Source organism: Tachysurus fulvidraco, chromosome 7, assembly GCF_022655615.1.
Source record: "Tachysurus fulvidraco isolate hzauxx_2018 chromosome 7, HZAU_PFXX_2.0, whole genome shotgun sequence".
Lineage (NCBI taxonomy): Eukaryota > Metazoa > Chordata > Actinopteri > Siluriformes > Bagridae > Tachysurus > Tachysurus fulvidraco.
In genome coordinates, this window is record NC_062524.1 from 26,723,806 (window position 1) to 26,741,305 (window position 17,500).

The 17,500-nt window shown below is 42.1% G+C and overlaps 3 protein-coding genes across 11 annotated transcripts in view; 1 reads left to right on the plus strand and 2 right to left on the minus strand.

The window, feature by feature from the left end:
- ccdc88ab (coiled-coil domain containing 88Ab) overlaps positions 1–12,597 on the plus strand; it is a 58,506-nt gene extending 45,909 nt beyond the window's left edge. For 2 of the 6 annotated variants that reach the window (XM_047816074.1, XM_047816077.1), the window contains 10 exons: positions 336–522; positions 1,516–1,661; positions 1,802–1,894; positions 1,985–2,181; positions 2,549–2,590; positions 2,962–3,039; positions 4,417–4,605; positions 5,682–5,747; positions 7,647–7,804; positions 8,303–9,534. In XM_047816074.1, the coding sequence (XP_047672030.1) occupies positions 336–522; positions 1,516–1,661; positions 1,802–1,894; positions 1,985–2,181; positions 2,549–2,590; positions 2,962–3,039; positions 4,417–4,605; positions 5,682–5,747; positions 7,647–7,804; positions 8,303–9,085 (1,939 nt within the window). In that variant the 3' untranslated portion in view covers positions 9,086–9,534. Of the gene's footprint in view, positions 1–335; positions 523–1,515; positions 1,662–1,801; positions 1,895–1,984; positions 2,182–2,548; positions 2,591–2,961; positions 3,040–4,416; positions 4,606–5,681; positions 5,748–7,646; positions 7,805–8,302; positions 9,535–10,677 lie in introns of those variants that run through there. The other 4 variants (XM_047816078.1, XM_047816079.1, XM_047816075.1 and 1 more) reach the window with 4 other exon arrangements.
- Positions 12,502–14,294, minus strand: prorsd1 (prolyl-tRNA synthetase domain containing 1). 2 transcript variants are annotated; one of them, XM_027158112.2, is made up of 3 exons: positions 14,100–14,252; positions 13,620–13,758; positions 12,502–13,051 (listed from the first exon to the last, which is right to left on the minus strand). In XM_027158112.2, exon 3 carries the CDS (start codon positions 13,031–13,033, stop codon positions 12,623–12,625), a length of 411 nt encoding a protein of 136 aa, XP_027013913.1. In that variant the 5' UTR covers positions 13,034–13,051; positions 13,620–13,758; positions 14,100–14,252; the 3' UTR covers positions 12,502–12,622. The 2 variants fall into 2 exon arrangements, with proteins under 2 accessions (XP_027013913.1, XP_027013912.1); XM_027158111.2 differs by lacking the exon at positions 13,620–13,758 and having other exon boundaries at positions 14,100–14,294.
- A 646-nt stretch (positions 14,295–14,940) lies between these two features.
- Positions 14,941–17,500, minus strand: part of ppp1r21 (protein phosphatase 1, regulatory subunit 21) — an 11,309-nt gene continuing 8,749 nt past the window's right edge. For all 3 annotated transcript variants that reach the window (XM_047816080.1, XM_027158109.2, XM_027158110.2), the window contains 3 exons: positions 17,375–17,473; positions 17,156–17,284; positions 14,941–15,951 (listed from right to left, as the gene is read on the minus strand). In XM_047816080.1, the coding sequence (XP_047672036.1) occupies positions 15,922–15,951; positions 17,156–17,284; positions 17,375–17,473 (258 nt within the window). In that variant the 3' untranslated portion in view covers positions 14,941–15,921. The remainder of the gene's footprint in view (positions 15,952–17,155; positions 17,285–17,374; positions 17,474–17,500) is intronic.

Below are 17,500 nucleotides of genomic sequence, written 5' to 3' on the forward strand. Positions count from 1 at the left end.
CATGTTTTTTTCTTGTTTGTTTTTGTTTGTTTGTAAAAGGACCTGATTTTTATTTTCCACATTTATCCCAGGATCAATATGAATGTGAATTGCTTTAATCCCAGGATTAATATTTAATTTAATATTAGTAATCGATTTACTACATACACTGCAGGCCCAAGGTCTCTTGACGTACTTAGTGAGAAATGTAGATCACGTGACTCACGGTTTAAAAAGATCCCACAGCGTTATTGTAGAATTTAATGAGTGTGAAGAAAACTTTTATGTATAATCTAAAGTAAATATTATATCTTCATGCCACGGTCTGTTTTCTTCTCCTGTCTTCATTCTTCAAGGTTGAACACGACGTACCAACAGCTGCTGAAAGATAACGAGGGTCTGCAAGCCGACCACAAGAACCTAAAGAGCCAGCTGAACGCCGCTAAACTGGAGCAGACGCGCCTGGAGGCCGAGTTCTCCAAGCTGAAGGAACAGTACCAACAGCTGGATATCACCTCCACCAAACTCACCAACCAGTGTGAGGTACGTTACCGCATTCCTTCACGCTCGGGTCATTGTTCAGGGCTGTTTTCGCTTTTTAACGACCGTCTCCGATTTCACGCCCTGCGAGAAAATCCGTCATCCGAACGCCGTCGGTCTGCTGCTTTAGATGGCACCATAATGCTAAATGGAAGCCGGCTGTACGTTACAGAGTCGTCTCTTTGTCTGGCGGTGTGATTTATTTCTCCCAGACGGATCCTGAGGAATGCAGGAACTCATCGCAGTTCGATTGATGATGAGATCGTTATCGACGGAGTATTAAAAAGTTCTACACGAATATTATTGCTTAATATAAACATGTTTTGAATGCCGTTGTACGCACGTATCTGTAAAAAAAGAAAAAAAGGACAAATGCACGATGCCTTGGACTTATTATTATTATTATTATTATTATTATTATTATTATTGTTATCATTATTATCTTTATTATAATAATGATAATAATAAATTACTATTATTGTTATAACAATTATTATTATTTTTATAACAATAATAATAATAATAATAATTATTATTATTATTATTATTATTATTATTACTGTTATAATACTACTGCTACTAATAATAATAATAATAATTATTATTATTATTACTGTTATAAAAATAATAATAATAATTGTTATAACAAAAATAATAATTTATTATTATTATTTTTAATATTAATATTATTATTACCGTTATACTACTACTAATAATAATAATAATAATTATTATTATAGTTGTTGTTGTTGTAATAATTATAATAATAATAATAATAATAATTTATTATTATCTTTATTATAAAAGTAATACTAACTGTTGTTATAATAATAATAATAATGATAATGATAATTATCATTATTATTATCATCATCGTTATAAAACAACAACAACAATTATTATTATCATTATTATATTATTGTTGTTGTTATTGTTGTTGTTGTTCTTCACCTCGTGTCTGTTTGTCTGACCCAACCCCGTATACACTGTGTGTAGTTGCTGAGTCAGCTGAAAGGGAATCTGGAAGAAGAGAACCGTCACCTGCTGGACCAGATCCAGACCCTGATGCTGCAGAACCGGACCCTTCTGGAGCAGACCATGGAGAGCAAAGACCTGTTCCACGTGGAGCAGAGACAGTACATGTGGGTCATCACTGTTTATTACAGAAGCACTTATACACAGGAAGTAACACCCCCCCCCCTCCCCCCGGGGTCGCAGTGATGGTGCGGTGTGATATAAACCTGCCAGAAAATCAGCTTCCACCTGTTTTGCTTTCTTTCAGAGACAAACTAAACGAGCTGAGGAGACAGAAGGAGAAGTTGGAGGAGAAGATCATGGATCAGTATAAATTCTATGACCCCTCACCCCCCAGGAGGTCTGCGTTTGTTTTCATTTCTGGCAGTCGGTTCCTGGTGATTATCTTTTTATAAAGTTATCAATAAGACTTTCTGTTCTTTTCTGACAGAAGGGGCAACTGGATCACGCTGAAGATGAAGAAGCTGATCAAGCCGAAGAGCCGCGAACGAATGCGTTCCCTCACCCTCACGCCGTGCCGCTCCGAGTCCAGCGACGGCTTCCTGGCGGCTCCTCAGGACAGTCAAGACAGCTCGTCCATGGGCTCCGGGTCACTCGATGACCCTCTGAGTCAGAAGAGGAGCGGCAGTGAGTATCGGCTGATTTTAACTCGTCATCAGCTTGTACCTAATTTCCTGCATTTTGGCGTCTCTTAGAAAAAGCCCAGGACCACATTTTTATTAACTTTTAGCTCGGATGATTTCTGACTCCAAACAGACCACCGTCTCTTTACAGAGAATATTCCCTCCTTCCTCTCAGAGCGTGTCCTTGTCATCGCTAGCTAGATGTTTAAGTGCCTGAGACTTTTGGATTTGCTGCGTGATGTTTGCTGCCCGCTTCTGGTTTCACTTGATTTGCTTCTTTGTTTGTTTGTTTTTCCTCTCTCTCTCTCTCTCTCTCTCTCTCTCTCTCTCTCTCTCTCTCTCTCTCTCTCTCTCTCTCTCCGTGCTGAAAGGGAGGAGAGCACAGCATAGCAATGTGCAAGGTTCCTCCAATGGTATGCTTTGGCAGGGGTTATAGCAGAAGCCTCCTCTTTCGGGGCACGTCGTCATGGTTACTGTGTGTTTATATTAAAAGGTGCAATGCGACATATAAAGGTTATTACTGCTGGTAATAAGCTGGAAGATAAACATGACTAAAAAGCCAAATGCTTCACTGCCCGAATTCCTAAATTGCACCCTTTAATAATCATCTGTGTGTGTGTGTGTGTGTGTGTGTGTGTGTGTGTGTGTGTGTGTGTGTGTGTGTGTGTGTGTGTGTGTGTGTGTGTGTGTAATTCTGGAATATAAATGTTTGTGTGTGTGTGTGTTAACATCACTATGTTCTCTCCCTCCTTTCTCATCCTTCATGGTTCCTCCTCTGTCTCAGCACTGAAAAAGCTGCCCTTTATGAGGAACAGGTCCAAGGACAAAGACAAAGTGAAGGCCATCTATCGGCGCTCCATGTGTAAGAGTCCTGAGCCGACCACTCCTCTCTCTCCGTCTCTCTCTGTCTCTCTCTTCGTCTCTCTCTTCGTCTCTCTCTGTCTCTCTTTTCTCTTTGTCTCTCTCCGTCTTTTCCTGTCTCTCTCTTCATCTCTCCTGACATATCTCTCTTTCTCTCTCTTCATCTCTCTCAATCTCTCTCCATTTCTCTTCATCTCTCTGTCTCTTTTTCAATCTCTCGTCTCTCTTCATCTCTCTCCGTCTCTCCTGCCGTCTCACTCTCCGTCTCTCTCTCCCGCCGTCTCGCTCTCAGTCTCTCCCGCCGTCTCGCTCTCCGTCTTTCTCTCAGTCTCTCCCGCCGTCTCGCTCTCCGTCTCTCTCTGTCTCTCCCGCCGTCTCGCTCTCCGTCTCGCTCTCAGTCTCTCCCGCCGTCTCGCTCTCCGTCTCTCCCGCCGTCTCTCCCGCCGTCTCTCTCTCGCAGTCTCTCCCGCCGTCTCTCTCTCCGTCTCTCCCGCTGTCTCTCTCTCCGTCTCTCTCTCCGTCTCTCCCGCTGTCTCTCTCTCCGTCTCTCCTGCCGTCTCTCTCTCCGTCTCTCCCACCGTCCCTGTCTGTCCCCCGTTAGGTTGATCACACAACCCTGAGTATTGATCCACACACCACTTCTGTCTGCTCTCGGGATTTTAGATTAATTCCTAGATGTTGCTCAAAAAATTATAAACTCCTTTGTGTTTGGTGCATTTATATAATGAGGTCATTAGACTCCGCCCCTTTTTTCTGCTTGTCATCAAGTGTCAAAATTCAACAGCATGGATACATCCATCATGATGGAAATGAAAAAAGCTCTTTCTCTCTCTATCTGTCTGTCTCTCTCTCCCTCTCTCTCTCTCACACACACACACACAATTTTATTATTTATTTATTTTTTACTATTTCCAAAATATTTTCTTCCTAACTGAAATGAGAGATTATTAAGGGGCAGTTTTGAGGCAGATCATTTAACAGTATTAATAAATGATTTTATATTAAATAACAATAAATAAAAGAATAAATTCACATGAAATCAAATCTCTTTCACACTAAGAGACGATAAATTAGACACATGGTTATTAATATTACATTTATTTCAGTGCATTTGAAATTGTCACGTCGTGTTCAGTTGGTCAGTAATTTTGCTCATTTTAGCATTTTGGCTTAATTTTCACACGATGTGAAGAAAAGCAGCTTAAAACTTGAGTTAAAAAATCGTGACAATTTTTTTACATCTTAACTAGATTTATAACAACCCTTTTAAACTCTTTTGCCTGTCGGGATCTGTCGTGATCTGTTTGGATGTAGATCTGCATGCCGTCTTGGCCTGTCCATGCTGGAGCTCCTGATAACGTTTCTGTTCTCGTCTCAGCGATGAACGATCTGCTGCAGTCCATGGCGTTGGCTGGTGCTGGTCAGTGGAGCGGAAGTACGGATCACCTGGAGGCCCCTGAGGACCCGGTGTGTGCGGGTGGGAGCCAGAGAATGAAGGAGCTGGCGTACTCCACAACGGCCATCGACTACACCACCCTCAGCAACAAGCACAAGCTCAAGAACAAAGGTAGAGCTGCAGACTCTAGAGGACGGCTTTGTTTTTTGTCCTCATGTGTGCTGTTTGTCGTGTCATCTAAGGTTTCTCTGCAAGTGTGTGTATGTTTTTATGCTTCACTCCATCCTGAGGTTACAGTACAGTATGACATGAGAGCAGCAGCAAGTCAACTGGGTTGTAGATCACTGTCCTGTAGATCACTGTCCTGAAGATCACTGTCCTGTAGATCATCAGGTTGTTGATCACTGTCATGTAGATCACTGGGCTGTAGATCACTGTCCTGTAGATCACTGTCCTGTAGATCATCAGGTTGTAGATCACTGTCATGTAGATCACTGTCATGTAGATCACTGGGCTGTAGATCACGCTCATGTAGATCACGCTCATGTAGATCACGCTCATGTAGATCACGGTCATGTAGATCACGGTCATGTAGATCACCGGGCTGTAGATCACGGTCATGTAGATCACGGTCATGTAGATCACGGTCATGTAGATCACGGTCATGTAGATCATCAGGTTGTAGATCACTGTCATGTAGATCACTGGGCTGTAGATCACTGTCATGTAGATCACCGGGCTGTAGATCACCGGGCTGTTGATCACGGTCATGTAGATCACGGTCATGTAGATCACTGTCCTGCAGATCATCAGGTTGTAGATCATCAGCTTGTAGATCACTGGGCTGTAGATCACTGGGCTGTAGATCACTGGGCTGTAGATCACTGTCCTGTAGATCACTGGGTTGCGTCCTTGTGTTTGTCATTTATTTATTCAGCACATTGGATCTGTTTGTTCCTAAAGCTGCTTTAATTGTAATTTGCAAAATAATATGCAAAATAATTGCTTTTAGCAGACGTGGCTAAGTAGCTATGTCCTGTCTAACTAGCCTCGCTAGCTCTCTACATCAAGAATTCTTCTTACTTTTAAGCTACGTCATATTGGCAATTCAGCGTCTTGTCTCTCCTCATATTTACTTGCTAGAAAGGTCCTTTGTTGTTGTTTCGTTTTGGTTTTCTGGCCTGTGTTTGTACTTCATTAGAAAATGGCTGTGTTGTACAGCATTTAAAGGTTTTTATGTTCTACAGATAACGTCTCCTGCGAGGACGTCACTCCAACCTCTTCAGACGAGCAGAGTGGCGTTCGAAGCCAAGGTAAGAGAAAAAAAATCCTTCTCCATAAAGAAGTTTTCAGGAGTCCAGCGAGTGAATTGTTTATACAGGACTGGTGTTGATGGCAAATGTGAGCCGTCATGCCGTCATGGTTCATGCCGTCATGGTTCATGCCTTCATGGTTCATGCCAACCCAGCAATTAAAATAAGCCTGATTAATCATGGCAAGTGATTAGACACTCGGACCAGACGGGGCGGCTATACAATTAAATTAAAACAAATAATTTTAATTTAATTGTATTTAAACATGCCTTTTTAACTCAATACAACGCTAAACCAATGAGAATCCTGAGCTTGTTTCTTTACAACGAGACGGTTCCAGGGTAATAGGAGACAATGACACCCGAAGTGTGTCGCTTATGTCCAGTTTATTCCGTTGTTTTGTTTTGGTTGCCGTCACTGCAGAAATCCCCGCTTCACATAGATAGCATGTCGGACATGGCGATAGGGATGTAAGTGCTGTGGTGACAATCTCAGGGTATTCCGCCATGACTTTAATCCAGAACACCGGCAGAGTTTCTAACTTCCTAACGACATCTGTTTCGTGCTCATTTTTACTAATTTGTGGGTTAAATTTGAGCAAACACAATATACACGTACACCAAGCACCGTTAAACATGACAAAGTACCGGTGAACAGAGAGAAGAGCGATACACACCTCTGCAGGGGTTCCGCGGCCTGGGGGTTGGGGACCACGGCATTACACCATCGGAACAGAAACAGGCTTATGAGACGTTTTCTCTCCGACTAAATAAACGTCTGATGTCGTGTCTGTGAGTCTGATCTAAAGTGAGTTATTCTTTCAGCGTGTTTTAGACGTGTCTTTTGTCCCTCTGTTGAGAATCTAATGGATAAAAACAGAAATAGTGATAAAACACGACAAAGTCCTGAGTGTCTGCTTTCATATAAGCTTCATATTAACACAACTGTGGAGTGAGACATGAGGCTTCATATTAACACAACTGTGGAGTGAGACATGAGGCTTTATATATATTAACACCACTGTGGAGTGAGACATGAGGCTTTATATTAACACCACTGTGGAGTGAGACATGAGGCTTTATATATATTAACACCACTGTGGAGTGAGACATGAGGCTTTATATTAACACCACTGTGGAGTGAGACATGAGGCTTTATATATATTAACACCACTGTGGAGTGAGACATGAGGCTTTATATTAACACCACTGTGGAGTGAGACATGAGGCTTTATATTAACACCACTGTGGAGTGAGACATGAGGCTTTATATTAACACCACTGTGGAGTGAGACATGAGGCTTTACGTATATTAACACCACTGTGGAGTGAGACATGAGGCTTTACGTATATTAACACCACTGTGGAGTGAGACATGAGACTTTATATTAACACCACTGTGGAGTGAGACATGAGACTTTATATTAACACCACTGTGGAGTGAGACATGAGACTTTATATTAACACCACTGTGGAGTGAGACATGAGGCTTTATATTAACACCACTGTGGAGTGAGACATGAGGCTTTATATTAACACCACTGTGGAGTGAGACACGAGGCTTTATATTAACACCACTGTGGAGTGAGACACGAGGAAGACGTTCGATGGACACAACAAAAAAACATCTTGTTTATCCAGTCGTACTGTAGTCGGTCAGCCGGGACACGTTTCGTCTCCAGTTCCTGTGACGCCACTCACACTCACTTCCTGAGCATCGTTTCTGCGTTCTAACGATCATCAGACTGTTTTCTAGAAGACATTATTTACTGTCAAGCACCGTGCATGCAGGAGACGTCTACACTTGTGCATGTGATGCTTCATCGCCGTGTAGCTCATCGCTCTTGTTGTATCGCTCTTGTATGACCGAGAGAGTTGATTTCTGCCGTGCTGTGTGTAGGTGCGCTGAACGGCAGCGTGAGCCGACCTCAGAGCGAGAGCAGTGGGGAGTTCAGCCTCAGTCTGGACGCAGAGGTTTGGTCAAGCGAAAGCAGCCCGGTGCAGAGGTCAGGGCAACACAGCCAGAGGAGGAGGAGGAGCAGCTCTCACGCCAACGAGGTGCTCACACGCATCACACGTCACGCATCACACGTCACACGTCACCTGGTAGAGAGCAGAGATCTACTAATAATCTATTTACATACAAAACTTTACTTCTCTTAGTTAATATTAATCTTATTTATTATAACTGAATTATTAAATAACAAAATATTATCAGGACTAATTGACATTTTAATAAAATAGGATTCAAACGTTTATATATTATATACGTGATGTATGTTATATATTTCAAAATATCTTTCTATTTTTAAATGGTATATTGGAGTTTATTCAGTTCATAATGATCTATAAGAATATTTCTGTCCTTTTAAGTAGGTTATAATAAACATCCAGGCCGAGCGCAGTAATGATCTGGTTATTAATTACTGTGGGACTTAAATGTCAGGGGTTTGGTGTAATGACCTGATGAGATCTGATTATGAGGCATTTTCGATGGCATCGGTTTTACACAGTGTTTTAATTACTAATGTTTTTGGGGATCTTTTCTTCCTGCAGTCTGGCAGCCAGGACAACATGAGCGCAGAATCTCCACGTCTAACCAGAGCGTCTGATCCTGTGCAGAAGGAGCGCACAAAGGGGCGGGGAATCCTGCGGTCTGCCAGCGGAAAGGCCACGCCCACCGAGCCCAAAGCAGGCCGGCCGAGCCTGCGTAAGGCCGAGAGCACTCGGGTGAAAGGCCCCAGTCAGCCCAGGTTAGGCCTGAGTGCTCAGGCAAAAGCAACATCTGTGTGCGAGCGCCTGGACGCCTCGTCCTCTTCCTCCGGTCTTCCTCGTGCCAGCAGTGTCATCTCCACAGCCGAGGGCAGCACGCGCCGCTCCAGCGTCCACGACATGCTGGCCAAGGACGCACGCGAGCCTGTCTCTGTGGATCCGTCGCCGTCGAAGAGTCAGGCCGCATCCAGTGAGTACCCAAAACCCCTGCCCAAATCGGCCAGCGTGCCCTGCACCGGCCGTGTCCCAAACGCAGACGACCCCGAGCTGTCCACTCTGCAGGAGTTCTTGGGCCCCTCCTTCACCGTAGAGTCCGTCTTCCTGGACTCCATCTTTAGCGAGCCGGCGTTTTCCAGCAGCACCAGGAACCAGGCCTTCCTCTCACTCAATACGTCGCTCGTTAGTAACATCAGCGGCCCGCCCCTCAAACCCAAACCCAATCACAGTCACAATCAGCAGAACGACAGCAAGGTAGATGGGCGGGGCCAAGATAATAATCCTGACCAATCCGCCCCCTTGAGTTCAGAGGACAGCCAATCGCTCTGGTATGAATACGGCTGTGTGTAAACCCGCGGGACCACGTGACCTCATTTCCTGTCTGGTGACGGTCGAGCGCCTGCATGAACCTGCGCTTCCTTATCCATTGATTTGGCTTTATTTGTGTTTTGTTGCTGACTCATCACCGCACCCTCCCGCCCCCGCTCTCGCCCTGTCTGATTACGTCCAAATCCCTCCGTTGGACTTGTTGAATGTCTGCATGCTTATTATGTCTCATGTCCTGCAATTCCGTGTTCCTTTGTTGAGATGTACAATAATCATCCTGCCATGATTATTCTATAAGGATCACAAAATGGAAAACTTTTTTTTTTTAATTATATTTTTATTTTATCATTTCATCTTCCTCCTAATTTATATTGTAAGCTTTGACTACATGTTGCTTGTTCACGAAAATCCAAAAGAACCCTGATCTACTTTGATATTTAAATAAAGCAATTAGGCTTGTGGAGCACGTCCCATGATGCTCTTTTCTTCTGGAGATTATTTAAAGCACTAACTCACGTCCACTCACTGATTCGTTTCTTCTAACCTGCTAGATTTCCTGGCTGTTATTTCATTTCATTTTATTTTGAGGTTGGGATTTAATCATGCCTTCATGATTCGGGGGCTTGGTATCGGGGACGCTGTTACGTAACCGGGTCTCACACGATCATGGCTGAGTCATTGTGTCGCTTTTCCTCCCTCACGCCGTCAATCCCTTGATCCTGTTCCGATTGCTTCGGTCGAAAAGAAGCAATGACGTCACGCCGGTTTTGTTTTCTTCCATGTTTTTGTTTGCTTCTTGCTGTGCCGTCGAGCCGTCCGCTGAGGTTTAACCGCATTCCTAACGGCTTTACACACTCGGCCCAAAACCTTTCGCTTCTTAGGATCGTCGTAGCGACTATCTATTAATTCTTGTATTATTTAAGGACAAGGAAAGTTTAACTTTCATCATTTCACTGATTTTATAAAAGCAAACGGAGCAAAATAAATAATATTAAAAGCTCTTCAGCGGGACATCAGGTTAAATCGAAATAAATTGCTTGGCTGAAAAAAAAATTGAGCTCTGAGCTCAAACGCTCAAATTTTTTCAAATGATTATTTGATTTTTCGAATTTTTGTTGCGACGCAAATCCAACAGATCTGTAAAGAGCAGAATTGTACTTTGTTTAGAATGTTTTTATTATTAATTAATTTTATTTCGATCATAATCGAATGTTTTTATTTATGTAATTATTATCCATTATTTGTCAATAATAATAATAACAATAATAATTGTTAATTCTTTTTATTATTCGTTTGTTGTGGCCGCTTGAGTTTCGGCGCTTTGTTTACACACTTTGTGCGTCGATTTTCTGATATTTGTTTTAGTATCGAACGTGATTGGTTGTCGTTATTGCGTCATAAAATACAAGCAGCCAATCATGGTTCAGTATGCAAATACAGGTCTGCATGAGGTACTGAAGGTGTCGGTGCTTCGATTTGTCTCTCAGCAGTCGTATTATTTCTGAACTTTCTGCTCGCGGATGCCGTGTGTTTATCCCGTGCGGCTCCACACCTTTAAATACAGCGGTGTTTTCATTTAATTATGTTGTAATGTTCACCTGCTTTTTGTCCCACAGATGTGGAAACATTGCACCAGCGCAGGAAATCCAAAAGCCGATCTGGAGAACAGCAAAGCTCTTAAAGTGTTAGCGTTTCCCGAGCCGGAGGGGGTGAGTGTCCGGGTGCAGGACGTGGGGGGAGGGGACGAGGGCAAACGGAGCAGATGTCCGAGCAGCAGGCTCAGGGGTTGACGATGGATCCTGGTCTGCATGGTTCACTGAGTGTGGTGCTTTCGTTCTCGCTCACATTCCCTGGGTTTTTATTGTTCCTCCATCTCGCTGTTTCACTGCTGCATGCTGGGGCTCGAAGCTCCTGGTGAAAACATCTCGTCACCTCTTGGATTTCTTCTGAGCTTCTCTCTCTTCGTCGCTTCCTCACACAGAACTTTACACTTTAGCTTTTTTTAAAAGGAGATCCACATCGTTGCTTCTGTATTAAAACAAATCGTGTTTTTCCTTGAATCAAGGAAATGCGAGCGGGTCGAAGTGTTGCTCCTTTTTTTTTTTTTCTTCATCTTCGAATTAATGCGTGACTCTCAATCATCTGCTGGTGGACTTTTCTTTGTCCAGACTCCCATCACATCGCGCATGCTCCAAAATCCAACAACATCCTGCTTCCCGACTCACCCGCGTGGAACAAAGTGGACGAGAGAAATTCAAAGCACAAGCATCGAAGTTTGTCTGTGTGTCCGTGTGTGTGTGCGCGCACGTGTAGGACTACTGACGCCACTCAGACCTGCCATTGACTTTCCTTTACAAACTTTTACATAAATGCATTTGATGTTAGAAAACAAACCTGTGTGTGTGTGTGTTCCTTCACGCCGCCGGTCAGACACACGTTCACACCTTTTACTCACAAACCGATGACTGTAAACGTTCAAAATACACAAATACATCTGTACCTTCATTTGCCTCATTGCTAGCTTTACATTTGTTTTTTATACTTCTACGTGATTTAAGACAGGAAAGTGTTCTCATTTTAATTAAAAATATCGACTTCGTATCATAAACGACAAACGGTGCATTCTTCCTCCTTCACAAACACTTTCATTCGTCTTCCATTTCATTTCTGTCCTAGAGCAGCATCTTTTATTCCTCTTACGCGACAAGCCGCTTTCCAACGATTACAATTTTATTACGATTTTTATATCCGTGTTTTTTTTTTTGTTTGTTTTTTTTATCTTAATCCATTTATGATTACGAATAACATCACGGAAAGCCACAAAACTGGATATAACTCTATAGCAGCAATAAACGGTTCAACGGATCCGTTTTTTTTTCTTTTAGTTATTAAGACAAAAGAAAACGTGGCTTTTTGTTTCAAAGCTCCGTCTTTTTGTGTTTATTAAAAGTACAAAGATACAGAAGAAAAAAAAACTTTATCCTTATATTTTAGTAAAAACATTCAAAATTGGGATTTTCATTCAACTTTATAACTTTCTGCTGAGTAAATGTGTTTTATCTGTATAAAAAGTCCCGCCCACCTGTTTTGATTGACAGGTCAATCTATCTCTGCAGATTCGATGGGTCGCTGCTGTCCGGCGACGGAAAACTGAATAAAACTTAGCAGATTTTGTGTTTAAGGGAAACTTTGTGCTAAAAGTATTTAATAGGTTAGAAAGTTGCGTGTCGATTTCACGCGGATGATGAAGCGTTTTACTTTCTGCACTTTATCATCTTTGTTAAACACTGAAACATGAACACGCTCACGTCTAAAGCCAGTGTAAGAAATTAAAAGATTTTATTATTGTCCTTTTTAATAATAATAATAATAATAATAATAATAATAATAAACCTTTGCTTTAAATCTTTGCCCCCTGGTCAGGAAATAATGGTGAAGAGTTTCAAAGTGTTGTGTTTTTTATTGATGTCTCACTGCTGAACTGTTATTTGTACAATAAAAACATCCTGGACATGTTTCCTGTCATTGACCTACAAGGTTATGAAGCGTTATAAAGCTGATCTAATCGAAGCTGTGCATTATGGGTTCGTGCCCCGTCTCCTTCAAGAACCTCATCAGATCGTCCGGTTTCAGTCCCAAGGTCGCAGCGTTGGTCATCGGGTGAAAGTAAACTCTCTCGTGGCCTCCGTTTGCTAAGTCGCTGTCCAGGACGAACCTGACGCTGTGGTCCTTGTCGCAGAAGAGCGCGAGAGCCGTGGCGCAGCCCTGACCCACCTTGAGCTTCTCCAACATGGCAGCTTCATCCGCAAAGCGCAGGTTCCCGCTGCCCACGCCCAGCTTCTTAGCCAGATCGTTCAGGTTGACCTGGCGGTCATGACGCACCGAGACGAGCCACAGACCTTTCTTCTTCTTGTCCTTTAGGAAGAGGTTTTTGGTCACGGCCCCTTTCAGGTGCTGTACATGAGGCATCATTTCCTCCACAGTGAAAACCTTGTGGGATTAAACACACACACTGAGGGTTTATTTACTGAGATTTTTGAGATTACTGTTCGGTTACGAAACGTTGTTGTGGTCTACATGATTAAGAAAGAAATAAAACATCATTTTTTAATAATTATCCCCAAATCTTTATCACAAACTCTTTTTCAAGCACACAGCATCTGTTGTGACTTGATGCATGTGACTGAGTGATGAAGTGTGATTTTTTTTTTTTTGCTCTTTCTCTCTCTCTCTCTCTCTCTCCACAATCCATTGACTGATTGTATCGTTTAGTCCCGAGCCTTCTACAGTCATATAATCTGCAGATCTGGCTGTAGGTCAAACCATCAACCGCTCACCCTACAGGTAAATCTCATCCAAATGAACCTTCAGAACATTTCACTCGTGTTCACTAAATCCTAAGCTACTATGTGCTGAAGCAGAGGCCATGATGCTAAGCAACAGACTTGATGTTAATTATTGACCTTTCGTCTTAACGGTGCGATTAAACCAGAACCTGGAGTGAAACGTTTAGTACAGCAGTTGTCCGGTCATATCTCCAAAGTGCACGTGTACGTACAGGTTTTCATTTGTATTCCAATCCACCTTCGGCTGTAATGAAAACCGGCATCCTCGTCTTCATCGCATCTCTGCAGTTTAAATCATCGCGTCTCTGCAGTCTTAAATAATATGAAACTACTCCAACAAGGTCCTCAGTTCTATTTACATAGAGGGAACATTCCCAGAAAGCACACAGGTACAACATATTAACACACACACACACACACACAGTATTTTACATTTTGGTTATGAAAATAATCACATGCAATTCATTCTTGTTATTTGTCGCCATCTGGCGGTCAGAGGCAGAACTACAGCACCGAACAACAGCACCGTTTAATAAGCAAAAAAATTATTCCTTAAACAACTCATTAACACCAACCAGAGTTTGATATATATTATTAATTATCTCACAGACTCACATTAATAAAGAATATATGATGCATATGAGAAACAGCATGCAGACAGTTTCAATAATCTTTAATAATAGATTTATTACCTCCGGATGATCCACAGAAATAAAGTCGATATTCAGACTTTTTAGGAGATTTTCTAGTTCGGCTCTTAGTCCAGATTCCATTGGGTTGTTTTTTTGTGCGTCGCACGAAATAAACTGACTTAATAAACGAAAGTGAACAGTTTCTATTTTGACACCAATCACGTGTCAACTTCCTGAAATCGCGCGTCGATGCGCATGCGCGAGACCAAGCCGCAGACTCCATGCCGGACCACGTGGCATGGAGTTTTATGTGTGAAACTGAACATTGAAGTGAAATATATATATAGTGCATGCTATAAATATAAGTTAAAAAATAAGTTTTGATGCAAGATCACAAAGTATGAAGTGAAAACATGTCACCATTTAAACACGTGTTTTATTATCATCATGATGTCAGATGTCATTTACATGGTTTTGGTGATGTTTATGTGATCAGTATTACAGTGAAGTAGATTAAAACGGATTAAATCCAAGGTGTGAACAAAAGACAAGAAAAGAAACCAACTACTCGGATGTTTAAACTGTCGCCGTCGTTTTTTGTTTTTTTTTTAAAAAAAGCAAAAGTTCATGATTTGTTGGTCTCGGACCATCACGGTTACAACACAAGTGTGTGTTTGGTCTGATATCTTCGTCTCGGTGCTCGGTGGATGTTAATCTGTACAGAAATCTAACACGACATCCATTTCACTGGGGAAAGAAACGTAATCGGAGACGTGGTATAAAATTCTGGTAGTTGACGAAGAACAAAAAAAAAACGTACATAAGACGTGATATTAATGAATTTAACATATTTTCACTAACGTTTTTTTTTTCTTGTTTTTTTTTCTTTCAGAAAACTCAGTGCATATTTATAACATTTAGCATTCACAGCTAATCACAGTGAGAGCTTTTGACCTTAACGGCTCTCTACGTCGCTGATTATAATCTCTGGCTACATGCTGAAGTACTAATGAAGTACGGATTAGTCTCTTGTACTGGATTAACATGTATGTAATATGGAGCATCTCTCACTCGGGTTGCGTAATACGTCGTTTTTAAATAGTTCTGATATTTTGCAGGGAGCTACGACACGAAACGAAACGTTATGAGCCATAAAACTCGTTATTGTGTTAACTAACAGATCGTAATGCTGCGTAATGATTAGCGGTGGAAGAAAAGTAATATTTCACCGCGTCATAACTGTACAACACTACGGCAGAGTTCGGTACGTTCTCCAGTGTACACGGTTAAAAATGCTCTATAATGCAAGTCCTTCGGTTACACAACACGCTAGAATAGTTCATAAAACTTTTAGCCTTGTACAGAATAAAGTGTAAATATGTTTATAAATCCATTAAAGGTGCAGTAAGTAATTTTGGATGTTATTTCCTACATTGTGATATTATAACCATATGGATGTAAGCATGTATTCTGTGCTTGTGTTAAAGTCCTCCGTAACTACGGAAACAGATCCGGCTCTTCGACCTGTAAGTAGGAACGACTGATAAAGGAACAGCTAGATGATGTGTGTGGAGTGTAAATTAGACTTGCAGTACGATCAGTGCGTGATCCATGTGCACGCTTTGGGGATTTGTGCAAATCGCTAACAATCTGTCTGCATGGGAAAAAATGGCAAGATAGCAAGAGATAAAGGTGCTGAAATGTCAGTTCTCCACTCGCTCAAAGTGTTTGGTCAGTTTGGTCCGGACATCATGTCTCACTGTGTCTCTGCTCTCTGTGTGTGTGTGTGTGTGTGTGTGTGTGTGTGTGTGTGTGTGTGTGTCTTCCTGGTTCCAGCACCTCCTCTTTTGCTCACACCGACGCTGAACGACTGCAAACCGAACTACCGGCCCTTGTTCTTCTTGGAGTTTCCCTAAAAATGTTGATGCAAGAAAAAAATTAAAAACAATAAAACCGATTGTAACATCCCTGATAATTAAAGGTGGGGTGCACGTTGTTTGAGAAATGCTTCAGAAAACTGAGTTGGACTGGGAAATAAAACAAACGTGTAGCCAATGAGCAGAAAGGGGCGTGTCTTGTCAATATGGGTGGAGAGAGTGTTCAGTGCGTGTGTGTGACATTAGCAGAAAGCGGTTTTAACATTGACATGGAGGATAAAAACAAAGAAAGAAAGAGAAGAAAGACTTACGATAAGGCAAGAAGTAGGACGTGTTAATATAGGATCAGCTTTCCAGCGCTGGAGAGAACTGAAGGAGCAGGAAGTCGGCCACATATTCACAGGTTGGAGTTTCCCGAGTCAATAACTCCTGAGCTAAACGCTGTTACTACACAAATAACACCTCTTTTCTATCGTAGTAATGTAGAGAGGCAGCTACAACCGTGTTTGTGTAGTAACAGCGTTTAGCTCAGGAGTTATCGACTCGGGAAACTCCGACCTGTGAACATGTGGCCGACTTTACTTAAGACGCCGAGGCGCTTTTTTCCTTCTCGATAGGTGAGTAACGTTGGTTTTGCTTTGTTACACAGAACTAATATATGCCTTTGTCCTTTACATCATTATGCTTGTGTGGCATTTTTGCTTGTTTGTTTATCTACAATCGTATTGTTCTTCCCTTCAGCTATGATAAAGACACGTTTCTTTCTGTTAGTCGCCTGGGTTACGTATGTATGTGTGGGCGGAGCTATCGATACAGGGGTGGGACCCGTTTGGGTTAGGGGCGTGTTTGTTTTGGTGATTTTATGTGTCAACATTGTCTTTCAAAAATCGTGCACCACACCTTTAAATATTCACAATAAAAGTAACATCGAGCCTCAATTAGCAAACACGTGTCTAACATTTACATCCGTGCACAGATTTATATGCATTATGCATTAGTGAATATCCATTACGACAAATGGTTAATAATAACATATTAATATGTATAAAGAATATTTATCTATATCCAGTTACCAAAGGCAGAGGAGCAACACACTGTTCTGTGTCTCAGTTCAGGTAAGATTGTTCATGTACAAATCATTTTCGTACGATCTGGATTTTGTATGTTAGGATGGGGGTCACGTCAATCACTGGCTTCTTCACTGGAGTGTTAGATTTCTGTGCATCTACATTTTCTGACCTTGTTTCCTAATTTGAGTGTGTCGATCTCGTCACGCTGTTTGCTCAGGGTTTCGTTCATGCTGCAGAGATGATCGCTCATCATGCTCAGCTGGTCCTCGTAGCTCCTCTTGGTCGTGCTAAGTTCATCCTGTCCAACAATGCAGAAGCAGAGAAATGAAGTGTGTGTGTGTTAAAGCTTCTCTTTTAGCTACAATGTGCCGTTACTGTGCGTTATTACCTGCAGGGACGTGATGTTCTGATTGGCTTGCTTCAGCCCCTCTGTAAGAGCCTCACGAGAGGTCTCTGCAATGGCCAGACGTTTCACCAGCGCTCGGCACTACAGGGGAATCCAAAACATGCACCA